The sequence below is a fragment of the Hemibagrus wyckioides genome, linkage group LG18, assembly GCF_019097595.1.
Source record: "Hemibagrus wyckioides isolate EC202008001 linkage group LG18, SWU_Hwy_1.0, whole genome shotgun sequence".
Lineage (NCBI taxonomy): Eukaryota > Metazoa > Chordata > Actinopteri > Siluriformes > Bagridae > Hemibagrus > Hemibagrus wyckioides.
The window spans coordinates 24,575,615-24,588,929 of NC_080727.1; the positions used below are offsets into that span (position 1 = coordinate 24,575,615).

General features: G+C 43.8%; 1 protein-coding gene across 1 annotated transcript in view; it reads left to right on the forward strand.

Moving 5' to 3' along the window:
• zbtb16a (zinc finger and BTB domain containing 16a) overlaps positions 1 to 13,315 on the forward strand; it is a 99,631-nt gene that overhangs the window by 1,640 nt on the left and 84,676 nt on the right. The window contains exon 2 of the mRNA XM_058415122.1: positions 801 to 2,157. Within this exon, the coding sequence (XP_058271105.1) occupies positions 896 to 2,157 (1,262 nt within the window). The 5' untranslated portion in view covers positions 801 to 895. The remainder of the gene's footprint in view (positions 1 to 800; positions 2,158 to 13,315) is intronic.

Consider the following 13,315-nt stretch of genomic DNA (forward strand, 5'->3'; position numbering starts at 1 on the left):
TTACCCCCCCCCCCCACACACACACACGCGCACACACAAACACACTAAAAAAGCCCACCCAAACTACCTCTATGCATTAACACTCTGCCCTCCATCCACTAGGGTTTTTTTTTCCAGAGTTATCTTTAAAGCAATCCTCTATTCATTCAGAGAACATCATTGTGTTGTGCTCTTTGCACTGCAGTTGTTAATGCTTTAACATTTTAAAGAGCAGCTTTAGGTGGCCATGTTGTTGCCACTCAGACTCTGAGCTTTTGTGACATCCTCTGTTCCAACTGTTCCTGGCAACAGCTTGCCTCACCCTCCGTGCTCCGCTCCCTATCCCGCTCTGTGATGCGAATACTGAATAAGATGCCATTTCATTTCAGGCGGCTGTTGATGGGCTTTGTGAAGCAAGCTCCGAACACCAAAACAAAAGCATGATTACAGGCAGGGTTTCCTAGTGCTAATGCAACACTTTCAGGCTCCACATTGAGGCTGACTAGCTCTTTGCGAGGCAGAGGTGGTGATTTGCACCGTTGTTGCAAGGCTGGAACACAAAGGTCGTGTTGTTTTGCTGGTAATTTACAGTAGTTTGGTTTTGCTGTTATGCGTAGAGATTTAGGGCTTTCGAGAGTCAACATTTACTAAAACCGTTTAGTGGAGTTTCAGGTTTGGACAATCAGTATTAAAATTTAAAAATGACAAAACAACCATCTGGAACATTGTAACTCATGAGTGGAGAGCATGTAATACACATTCCTGATTATATTTGACTGAGGCTTCTCTCTCTCTCTCTCTCTCTCTCTCTCTCTCTCTAGACTCATCTTATCTTGTTTACAAAGATAACTGAACAGACTGCTGAGTGGAAAGAGAGAGAGACTCATGAATTGGCCTGGCGGGTTACGGAGACGTTATGGATCTGACTAAAATGGGTATGATACAGCTCCAGAACCCCAACCACCCCACCGCGCTGCTGCACAAGGCCAATCAGATGCGCCTGGCCGGCACGCTGTGTGATGTGGTCATCATGGTTGACAGCCAGGAGTTCCACGCTCACCGGACTGTGCTGGCATGCACCAGCAAGATGTTCGAGATCCTTTTCCATCGCAACAGCCAGCATTATACCCTTGACTTTCTCTCGCCAAAGACCTTCCAACAGATTCTTGAGTATGCTTACACTGCCACGCTCCAAGCGAAAGTGGAAGACTTGGATGACTTGTTGTACGCAGCAGAGATACTCGAGATCGAGTATCTTGAGGAGCAATGCCTGAAGATCCTAGAGACCATCCAGTCTTCGGATGAGAACGATGCGGAGGTGAACATGAATGACGGCGGCACAGAGGAGGATGACGAGCACAAAGGGAGGCATGGCAGGAGCACCACCGGCTCCAAGAAGCATTCCATGGCGGACAGCGTCTATGTGTCCACTGCCCAGCAGGCACTGGCACTGTCCAGCATCGTAGATCAGAGTCCATCTGTGTCTACTTCCTTCGGTCTCTCCACAATGAGCCCGACCAAAGCTGCAGTAGACAGTCTGATGAGCATTGGCCAGTCGCTGTTGCAGAGCAGCATGCAGCATGGCCTGGGCACTGGGCAGACCCTACAGGGTAACCTTCACTCTGTAATGCCGGAGATCAAGACAGAGATGATGCAGGTGGATGATGCTAATGGCCGTGAGAGCCCCAGACCCATGGAGTCCAGCACCTCGAGCAATGGAGACCGCAATAGCGATGGCGATAAGAGTCGTGATGGGCCCGGTACCCCCACCAGAAGCAGTGTAATCACCAGCGCCCGTGGGTTACAGTACGTCCGCGAGGACGGGGGAGGTGATCACCCAAGTGAGGGCATCCAGATTGGGCTAGAAGGTATGCCAGGTATGACTGAGAAACACCTGGCCTCTCTCTACGGCCTGCCGCTCAACCATAAGAGTGAGGCCTTGCTCTCCATGCCTGCCTCCATGGCCTCCACCCTGCACATGTCGCCGGCTCTGGCCATGTCCATGGACTTCAGCGCCTACAGCAGCCACCTGCCACAGAGCTTCATCCAGAGGGAGTTCTTCAACAAGTTGGGTGAGCTAGCAGCCGGCATGAAGCCCGATGGGCGCGGTGGGCAGAACGAGCGATGCAACGTGTGCGGTGCCGAGCTGCCTGACAACGAGGCTGTGGAGCAGCACAGGTGAGTAGTTTCTAATATCTAACATCGTTTCCTGTCATGATTCAGAGCATTGTGGAGGTGTCCAAGTCTGAGCATGCTCAGTTCTTCATCTTGACTTGAGGTGTTTTGCCAGTCGTTAATTCACCACGTTATTAAAATTCAGGGAAAGGTGCATGTGCTATCTCGAGACTAATAGTATTGCTGGTCAGTGAAGTGAAGAAATGGAAGATATGCATGTGTAAGTTCCTTGATTTAAGATCTCAGGTTCAGGAAGCTGCCAGTTGAAGATCATTTACAAAGGTGGCTGCTGATTGCTTATCTTTATGTTAGAGGTCAGTTTCCGTTACTTCGTGCTGTGAAGGTAATGCATTAATACATTACCAATTTATCCTTGTATGTCTTTCTTGTATAAAAATATAAGTTCCTCATCAAGACAGGAAATTGATGTTCTGCAAAACATGAATATAGTTAGCATTTTGCCAAAGCTGTGAAGAAATAAGTCGTCTTTAAGATCAACAAAAAACAGTTTTATGTTCCTGAAATATGTTCCTTTTATAACAGGAGGGTTAATGATTTGTTGATTAGCGACTGGGTATGAGTATTTGAGTGCTGTATGTGTATACTTCATTCTCTTAATCTAAAATATTTTAGATTTAATATGGCAGTTTATTTTGACCAAATAATCATTATTTATAGGTTAATTAGATTTATATGAAGCATATGAATTTCCTTAATTATTTTAATTAAAAGGTAAAATATTTTTAAATATGTATAAAAAATAAAAAGGAAAAAAGATTATAATGGAAAAAAATTTTTGTAATGATTTGAGGGTCTCCATTTTACATTTTTCTCAATCAGATACATCAAGTCTCCTTAATTTATGAAAAATGTTTATAGACAAATGTGAAAAAAACAAGCTCCATAGCTCTTTACTGGACTCTTAAACCTTCTGAAATTAATAACATTAAATAATCTGTAAATCATTTAGAGCGTGTGTATTCTTTAACATGATTGCAAAGTTTAGAGCCAGAGCTCTCAGAACGTCAGAGCTGGTGATCTCACAGACCCTCTCATTACAGATTTATTTTTAAAAGATAATATTATTTTGTCTATTCATTGGAACTATAGAGCTTTTTATTTCTGCACTTTCCATTGCCCTATCTATCTGTCTGTCTGTCTGTCTGTCTGTCTGTCTGTCTGAAGCAACTATGTAATGCTCCGTGGGTCCGACTTTTTTTAGAGTACATTTTGAAAATCATCAGATACATCAGAAATCCACAGACACAAGATTATTAGAAATGGTTCCTGTGCTTCAGTTCGGTCCCGTTAGTGGTGTGTGTGTGTGTGTGTGTGTGTGTGTGTGTGTGCGCGCACTGCTTATGCTCGAGGTGGAGCTCGGGGCTTTAAGGTGCTGATCATTTCCAGGCCTGGTCTAGTGGCTGTGAGAGCTCCTGGAGAGGTGCTGCTCGGGTCCATTAGCAACACCTGGGGAGAAGCCTGGCTAATGGGAAGCAGCCCACAGTCCAGCCTCTGACCCCCACCGCGTGGCCAGTGACGAGCCTCCCACCACAACCACAGCCTTTATTAGCTTTATGAGAGGAGCCGAGTGTCCAGCCCAGGAAATGAGGGCTGTGTGCAGGGCCTGGACCGACCTCCGCGCCGTAACCTTTTGGCCACTCGGCTGGCCTCTGCTTCTCGTCAGCATGGCTGGAGGGGGTGCTGCTGTCGAGGGATGGAAATCTCTGCGTTCACTGCATTCATGTTCCATGGTACACAAGCAATATCACTTTTTTTACCAACTAGAATTTCACAAATGTGAAACAAATCACACACAGATAGAAGAGCGTTCACTTGAAGGTGTTTATCTTTTCCTCCACAAATTCTTTCACATGGATTCTCCCCATGATCTGCTTACATAAGCACTTGTCTGGGTGCCACTTGCTGACTGAATGGCATTTTTTTCAACACTCTTAGTTTCAGTGGTTTTCTTTACTGCGTCAGTTAAGATTTTACATAATCTGCTGGAATGCACCATGGTTAAAGTTCAAGTTTCAGACCTCTTCCAGAGCATGGCTGGGAACAGGGAAGTAGATGAGCTGACTTTAACCAATAAAGAAGTATTTATTAGATAAGGACCAGCTTGAGGTTTTGTCACTCTCAATGACATTTAAACATGTTTTTAGTGAAAAAAGCCCGATGACAAGCTTGTGTAATGTAAAAGTTGTTGTTGCACGAGTGAATCACGAGGACTGACTCAGAGTGATGAAGGTGTATCATGATGTGTGTTTTGAAAAAAAAAATAAAAACCCTGATCCTGGTTAATTAAACTGGTTAGACTTCACGTAAGTCGTAATGAATGATTTGTATTTCAGTACAGGGTAATGGAGTGCTCGTCACTCTCTATAAATACTGGTGTATAAATAACCGTTTTCTTTTTGTCTTTTCTTGAAGTAATATTTACTCTGTCGTTATTCTTGATTTTTTTTTATACTCAAATCATTTCCTATAGAAGAGGATTCATTACAGCAGCTGTGGCAGTTCAAAAGGCTTTTCTTTAATTGGCGTTTCTCTCCTTCACTTATCGCCCATAATATCAAGTGAAGGCATGAATCCTAATTCGATTCCTTTTTGAATGCGAATGCTGATTTTGTGGTGTGACAGAGACGGCCGTGTTTGTTTTCTAAGGCTATTTACAGGCTTGTACTCCTGACAGCTTGCGGCACACAGGGAGACGGGTCTTGTGAGTAATTACACATTATTTCCCAGCGTCTTGTGCCAGGGACCCTGCCATCACCAGCTCCAAATGTGAAAAATCTTTCTGTTTGAAAGCTCATTTTGCACAAACAGGTCAACGTAATTAGCTATAATTGTTTCCAGACGTGGCACGGGACCATATACGCATACGTGTGTGTATAAATAAGTGCTCACTTACTGCATGGATTTAGTGTGGTCCGTTTATGCAGCCGTGCCCTGGCTTATGTCATGGTGCTCTGGGCAAATCGGCGAGATGTGGATCTGGTCCAAGATGAAGAGAGTCGAAGAGACGGCCTGCTGGAATGGACCTCGCGAGTTATGTGACAGAATCGGGGAGAGATATACGACTCCGGATTACCTAAAATGAAAGGGTTTGTTTGTTTTGCAGTCACCCGTGGTTTCCTGCCGGGGCTAAATCGCAGCTCTCTTTCAGCGCTATCGCGGCTTTTTTTGGCGTCGTATTTGACTCTCTGCTCTCGGTTCTTGATTTATTTTGCTACGGAAAGCAGAGACCAGTGTGGTGCCATGACATCAGGAAGACAGGATTAGTGGAATATTTCAGTAACCTCCTGATAAGAAAATAATCAGCTTGCAGAGAATAGCAATAATTCAGGTGAAAGCTCTTGCACAAAAAGCTCATGCTTTTCTTGGTAGTTCACTTACGGTTTAACCGAGAGGTCATCCTGGGTCAGTCCTGTTCATTAGAACTTAAAATCGTGGTGTGAAGTGTGTCCGACGCCATGTTTACCACTGGTCAGTTTAAAATTAGAGCTGTATGGAATTTCAGCTCGGCACCACAAACATTCAAAGTGCATCATACGTGCACGATACGATCCTAATGTAATCTTCGTCCAGTCGGTAACACGACATGACTTTAACACATTACATCACCATGCTGACATTCTGTACAGTAATCAGTTTAATATTCACACAGTATCATTGGTTTAATTCTCGTCATGCATGTTGTGTATTTAGAAAATTGTTAAAGGAATATTTTAAGGGCAGTTGTGTGCCATGATTATTTTCTTGTTCTCTGATTCTGTTGAATTCTAGACTCTTTCTTAGAGCTTCTTCACTGCTTATTTTCTTCTAACAGCACATCCCTGTTTTATATCTTGCATCCAGAACACCTAGTTGATAAATATTGTGCTTTATAATAAAGTGGCAACTTAATCGATTTATTTGCGTCTTAAGAAATAGCAGTGAACAAAAACTGTGGGAGCAAATAGTAGTGTCATCGCTGATGCTGTATTTCAACACGCTTATACATATTGGCACATTTTTTCCCCACGGTTATGGATGGAAGTTTGCTGGTTCTGATGTTCATATTTAGTATTTGGTGAATGCAGTAGCAATCAGTGTCCACACCAGGAGACAACCGAGCTTAAGTTCAATTAACTGACATATCTGGCTTTTCCACCATCTAGATCTTAAAGGGGTATTATTTTTATAACGAACATCACCGTTAGATGAATAAACAGTTTGATTCCCCAGATTAAAAAAAAAACCCTAACCCGGGTTTCCTGGATGCCGCTAGCACCCCAGTTAGCCTTGGTGTTTTAACAGGAGCCTGGTTTTATCTTTGAATATCGGAGGCACTGATAATCCTGCACTCTCCTCTCCAGTACACCAAGAGCAGATTGGCCTGATAAGCTTCATGGAGCTTGTGAGGTGAGATAACACCAGCGTCAGGCTGCAGCGACGTGAGAGAGGCAACGAGTGCAGCTGAGCTTCACCACAAAACCACCAACGCTCACGCAATAGCCGTAACAACTGTGACTCTGAGCAGCTCTCGAAGCCAGACCATGTGGCTCATAACGAGCACGCGCTGCTGTCCAACACTTTGGCTGTAAAAGTTATAGTCACCATTTGCACAAAAAGAGATTTAGTGCATTTAGTTCACTGTGTTCTTTTTGACATTATAATACTCTGCATGTCCAGGACAGCAGGCACCTTCTCTATAAACTTGGTCAACACATTTTTCCTCCAGTCTCCCACAGGCATATCATCTTTTACTAGTTGATTTCCATAATCAGTTGGAGAAAACACGGCCAAATGGGTCACTCAGCCAACAACTTAAAGAGCCCTTGAAATTCCAAGGGCCTATAAAGGCGCCGTTAAAGTTTGTCCATTTATCCGCCCTGTTTTGTGTAAAATTGTAAAATGTGCCTTTCGCCAGCCGATCGGCTCGAGTTAATACAGCCCCTAACTCTTTAACAATATGCTAATCAAGTATGATGATTAAAATGATGTGACTTTCCTCCTTTAATTTTTTTTTCTTTTGTCCGAAAGGTGGCCTTGGAAAGGAGAAAAGAGTTTGCAGAATTAATCCTTTATATTAATTTGTTATGAAGAGGTAAAACATGCTTTCATGGTGTTCATTCTAGTTTCTTTTTCCTTTTTTGTTTTGATTGCAGGTCATTTCTCTAATCAGATAGACGTAATTGCTCATTATACGAGTTTGTTTTGTTCGTATAATGGAACGGTAAGAGCAGCTATCTGTATCTGATTTAAGTCTGATGTCTTTTTCCCCAATGAAAAATTTTTTAAATAAATTTGACAATGTACTCAGCACTCTCAGGCACTCTGTTTGATAGCTGCAGGTGCTTTATTTAATCCATAACACAAGGTTTCATTCTTTCATTGAAAAATTGGACCGTTCCATTTGAATAGGAAGATTCTTCTACATTTCTGTAAAATTGGAAGCCGTAAGATTTTTTTTAGCCCTCTTACAAATCTAGTCTTGCTGTGCTTTTTACTATTACTATTGTATGTTTATGCAGCCCAAATACACTGTCTGTTGGCAGGCACCCAATTATGGACAGGCTTTAAAAGGCCCCGGTTGAACTGTAAAGATTTACACCGGCACCCCTCTGATCTGAGATCTGGCTTCTGTCGTCCCTGTCGAGAAGTGAGATGTATCGATTAAAGACTTAGCACAGGGTTACATCGCATGGATTGGACCGCACGTCTTTACTACAGCACGAGACGGGTGTCGGAGCATCTCTCCAACAACAAATAGCTTTTTAATTGTTGATCCATTTTGTGCTTTTTTTTAATTGTATTTTTATCGTCACTGATGATACATTTAGCTAAAAGTCCCGAATTAGATTCACTGTGTAGACTTCACAAAACGACAGGCAGTGTTGGTGAGTCCAGCATGAATACCAAGTAAAAGTAAACGCAGATAGGCAGACAAGGCAGCCTCGTCTTATTAAAGCGATAAGCATCGTGTGCCCTAGTGGAGAGACAGGCTGGTTGTGCACAGGGCTTTCTGACCGAGGTGCTTTTCACTAGCCGTCTCCTTATCTGCAGCCTGCAACTGGAGATGAAGGGATTACAGTCAGAGCAGAGTGCTGGGAGCCCAGTACGGTGCCAGGTGGCACACCAAGCTGCCTGTGAACATCTAAAGCCATTCTGCCTCACCACACACACATACTGAAATCAGGTTTAAGCAGTGGCCATAGCGATGGAGATGAAGCGAGCGCAGGCTAGCCAAGATAACAGGACGGCGCAAAGAACGAAGGAGGCCCTGTGTCTCTTTGGCTCGCTCCAAACGCTCCCTCACCTGGCCAACGGTGCTGAATAGCCACCAGTTAACGGGTCTCTGACCCTCTACCCATCAGGCAAGCCTGGCTTAAGAAGGCTTTAGTCGCACTCTCTTTTGTCACCGTGGGGTTCTTAGATAGGCTACTGTTCTGCTCTGCACCTCGTTAAGGAAAGGAAAGAAAGCAGCGGCTAGACAAATCTTTCCTCCTTTCTCAAGTCTTCACACACTTAGTGGCCATACGTGTTGTATTAACACTCGGATTTCTGGGGAAACCCTTAACATTTTTTGCAAAACCCAATAACCGCTTGCTTCCCTAACACAAAGTTTTAAGGACAAGAAGTTAAGAAGTTAAAACTCTTAATTATCCATGTATGTTGATCAGATCCAGGATCATTTCAGGTGGAGCAGTAAGCGACTACTGTGGTGTGGAATTTTCAAAATGGCTGCCATCCTGTACAAGAAACTACATTTGCAGCATTCACAGATTAGGAGCTAAGAGTCTGAGACAGAAATTTGGGGATTTTATATCATTGCTTGTTTTATCTTGGAGCAAAGTATGATCCTGTTTCCTATTCCTGGTGTTATTTAGACAGTCTAAAAATATAATGTGTAGTAAACCTCTTAGTTCAGAAAATCTTCTACAAGTGTGACCAATACGAATATGTTGCCGTGACCATTGAAATGGATGACCGGTAACTTTCTAAAACAGTGTGCTTAAGTATTTTACTTATGTTTAAAGTTGCGTAAAAAAAACTCTTTATTTTTACAGCGTCCCAATGTTCTACTTATTTCCAAGAAAAGTTTCACTGCTTTATGAAAGTGTTTTCATTCAAGTGGTCTTTATAAGCCAGCAGTTTCCTCTTTCTGGCAAAGTACAGTGTTTTAATCCCATCAATTTCCCATTAGCATCTGGTTTCTGGCTCTTGCCACATGAAAGAAGACATGTCGGTTCCCCCTCGGTGATTCTAATGCGCTGCTGAGCTCCGTGCACAATGAAGGGCCAGAGCAAAGAGCCAAGCCAAGCGTGCATGGGGGCTGTGTGAATGCACTGCTGGGGCTCCGGAATCCCCTGGAAGTATCAAATCAGAGCCTTCCACGGGCTTCCACCGAGAGGGGCTCTAATTAGCTGCTTTGTTGCCTGTTGAATAGGGTGCCAGAGACTGGCAAGGGGCCCCCAATAGAGCGATACAAGTGTGCTAAGAAGGGGGTCATAAAATACCCATCACAATAGATCCGTGTGCAGCCGGGACAGGTAGGAGCACTGGAACTCCTGCGCTTGTTTATCTGTTAAACCTGGACTAGTGTTGGTTCAGTGCTCTTTGAAAACAATATTGTTGTTGCTTCGTATATGGTATCCAATGCCTTTTTTTTCTTCTTCTTTTTTTTTTTGGGTCGGGTTAAAGAAGCCTCACTCGGTCTCAAGGCATTATCTTAAGCAGGCGGCATTCAAGATATTGAATAGACACAGTAAGGAAACTCAAATCCGTGTGGTATGTTTTAAGCCGCATTGTAATCCTGGGGGATCGGTCGGATAAAGTGTGGAATGAAGCTTAAAACCATAATTAATTTACGTATTTGCTGACTTGAGGCACCCGTTGTGACTGCCAGTAGGAATGGCTGGATGATGGATGGCATGCCCTTAGGAGAGTGAGCCTGGGAGAGTGACGGGGTTCGAGTTCGAAACACTTACATTATGAATTCCATAATGCACCTAATTCAATAGACGAGGGATGATTTCACCGGGCACACTGCTCTCATTTATGCCAGAAGCAAGCTCTCTCTCTTTCGCTCGCTAGAAACGGTCATTGCGTGGTCAGCGATACGTCCATTAAGGCTCACTTTATCATCCGTAAGAGTGAGACCATTGTGTAAAACTGAAATATTCGACAAATGTTTAAACCATGCCACTGTTGTTTTCTGATGCTCCTACACAGCCATATTGTTTGTGGTCTCCACTTTGTCATTCTTATGACCTGTTCAAATCCAAAGTGAGTCTACACGAGTCGAAATGTGTTTCTGTGGATGAATGAATATAGCTCTTGCCCTCTTTTTATTGCTCACCCATTTTTGACTTGTCACTGAAAATGGGGGTTGGATTTTTATCGACGCGTTATAGCGGCTTGAGCTTTCTCCTTTCAGTTCAGGCTGAAGTATTTTATGTTCCCTCGCTGTCTGGAGTCCAAAAGCCATTCCGTTTACTGGACTGATCACCAGTGCAGCCCGCTGTGACAAGTCATGACTCAAACTGCATCATTTCTGCTGTTTGTGTCCGTGGCAGGGCGATACAGATGATGCTGTCAGGAGGCGCCGTACACCATTAGGCATAGTGTGATGCAGAGTCTCCATGTTTTCTTCCCCCAGCATGCCATCCTCTGCAGCCCAGTCCTGCAATTTTCTGCCCCAAGTTTCCTGTTTGACCTTTGCAGTGAAGGAAAGTCACATTGACTCTGGGTCTTTCATGTGTTGACTGTACATAGAAGCCGGAGTCCCTAACAGGTGTTGGTGCCTTATCGCCACGTCATGTCTTATCTCTAGGGCTCAGCTTCCTGTACCTAAACACTTACTTCAGACTGAGGAAGTATTTCACTTAGCCTCTGACTTCTTGCACACAGAGACACACACACACACAGTTCCTCAGCAAGTTCTGGCTGTAAGAGTCTCACCATCAACAGTAGCATTTACCACAGATGGCCTCGGGTGCACACTCTCAGTACTGCTCCGAATTCTGGCCTTCTGCTCACGCTGCATGTACTAATATTCACTTATTTTATATCTGCGAAGACAGCATTACATTAGAGATGGTGGTTTGATTGGGTTGGTCAAAAAAACAATCTAATAGAAACTAGTTTGCTTGTTGTCACAGAGTAAACGTACGAGCGTCTGGTTTCTTCTTGGTCAAAGGTGCATCACAACTCGCTTGTAAATCTGAAGATTGTTTTTTTTTTTGTCTTATCATTATTATTATTATTATTATTATTATTATTATTATTATTATTATTTGAAAACAGTTAACATATCCTATTTCTGAGCCTATACCATCCTATAGAACTGTTTGTTTAACCTCTTGCTCGGTGTTGATGATTTGGAACTCGGAAGTAAGTTTTGGCCCATTGATTGAGTTTGTAGAAAAGTATAGAAGCACTGGAGCTCAGGGTCTGCCTGGTTTTAAATCCCACCTATGTGGATGTAATGCTGTGAGCCTGGGGGTCTTGGAGCCATGAGAGCCTCCATTGTGAGAGGTCGGCTCTGTTACAGTAGAGTGGATGCAGGGGTCTCATCTCAAACAAAGATGGGGTCAAACAGGCCCCCATTATTTACAGTAGTCCCTTTCATTGCCCTAGTGAAACAGGAGCCTCCAGGGGCCTCATGGGAGGAACAGTGTTTTTGCTCAGTCAGGCCTTCAGTAAGGTCAAAGAGCAATGTGGGTGGGGGCAGCTGACTTCCAGGGGCTTCATAGTAAGGCTTTTTTTTATTGATCAGCAAAGAATTCTGTCACGTGGGCAAAGTTTAGAAAAGCAAAGTGGGGGTGACTTTGAGTGGTCAGGACCAGAGCTCTTCAAATTGTAGGATGGGACAGAACACACCACTGTCACATGCACAAAGGACTTAGCAGACAATGTAAAAGCTTTCTTTTGTCTGCATTGTTCAGTCAGATTGGATGCAGTGCGCTACATAATTTTGTTCTACCGCAAGAAACTTCCTGCCACTTTCTCCATTTTGGTAATAACACTGGCCATGTGGTTCGACGTGTTATTGATTAACACTTAGATGAAAGCCGACACATTTAAGCTCGTCATATGCCTTCTCGTTGGATCCAATCCCCCAAAGCCGTTTGAAAGCAGTAATATTTGTTTTCTTTCATTAAGAAAGGGAAAGTGGTGCAGCCAACTCTTGGCTCTTCTAAGCACGGTGCAAAAGCACCATCTGCCAGCAGAATCCCACGTAATCTTGGCGTAATCTTGATTCAAATGTTGGAGAAGAAAGAGAAAGGGAGAGCAGGCAAAAAAAAGTGAAGCTTACATTGAGAACAGTCTGCTGGAACAGATTTTATTATTTTTAGTTACACAATGCCAGGAGGGTCAGAGTTCAGGGGGCAGAGGTCTGTATTCGGGTGGGGCGGTGGGGTCCAGCATGACCCCAACCTTTAAGCTCTTTGTCCTGATTCTAACTCCAGCTCAGTTTGACAGAGGCTTTGAAATTGGTTGATGAAAATGTTGACTAATCTATGAGAGGAAGGAGCATTTGGTTTATAGCCTCTAAATTTAAGAAAAAAAAGTTAATTAATCACATCATGTAATCCCTAAATGTACCAAACTCTGTTACTCTGAGGCAAGTTGCATCCAAAAAGTAAAATCTCTCTTTAAATTTATCAGCCTTTGCTCATTTTGTCTGTCCTTCCACTCCACTGGCTAAAGTCATTTCCGAGCTCCACTTCCAGTTCAGTCGGCATGAGCGCTACATCTCTCTCTGGATCTCCCCGGCCTTCCAGGACCAAATAGAGTTGTGCGAGTCCTGTGTGAGCTTCAGTGGCCCCGACTCCTCTCCCCTTCGCCCCATTGTCTCTGCGTCCCCTCTCCCCCGCTATTGTGATGAGGTAATGGCTCCTTCATTCTGGGCCTGTCAGCTGCGCTCTGTTGTCTAATGTGTGGAATGGTTAAAAATAAACCTTTTGTGTACACTCTCTGGATATTTTCTCCAGCTAGAGAGAGAAAGAGAGAGAGAGAGAGAGAGAGAGGCCGAGAGAGGCCTGGAGTCTAGTGCAGGGAGGGGAAGTAGTTAGCACCACAATGCTAGTGATAGGACAGCGCATGTGTTTCATACTGAATCAAGGCTGGGAAAAGCGAGCTATAGATGGATTAACTTAATGGTTTTGAG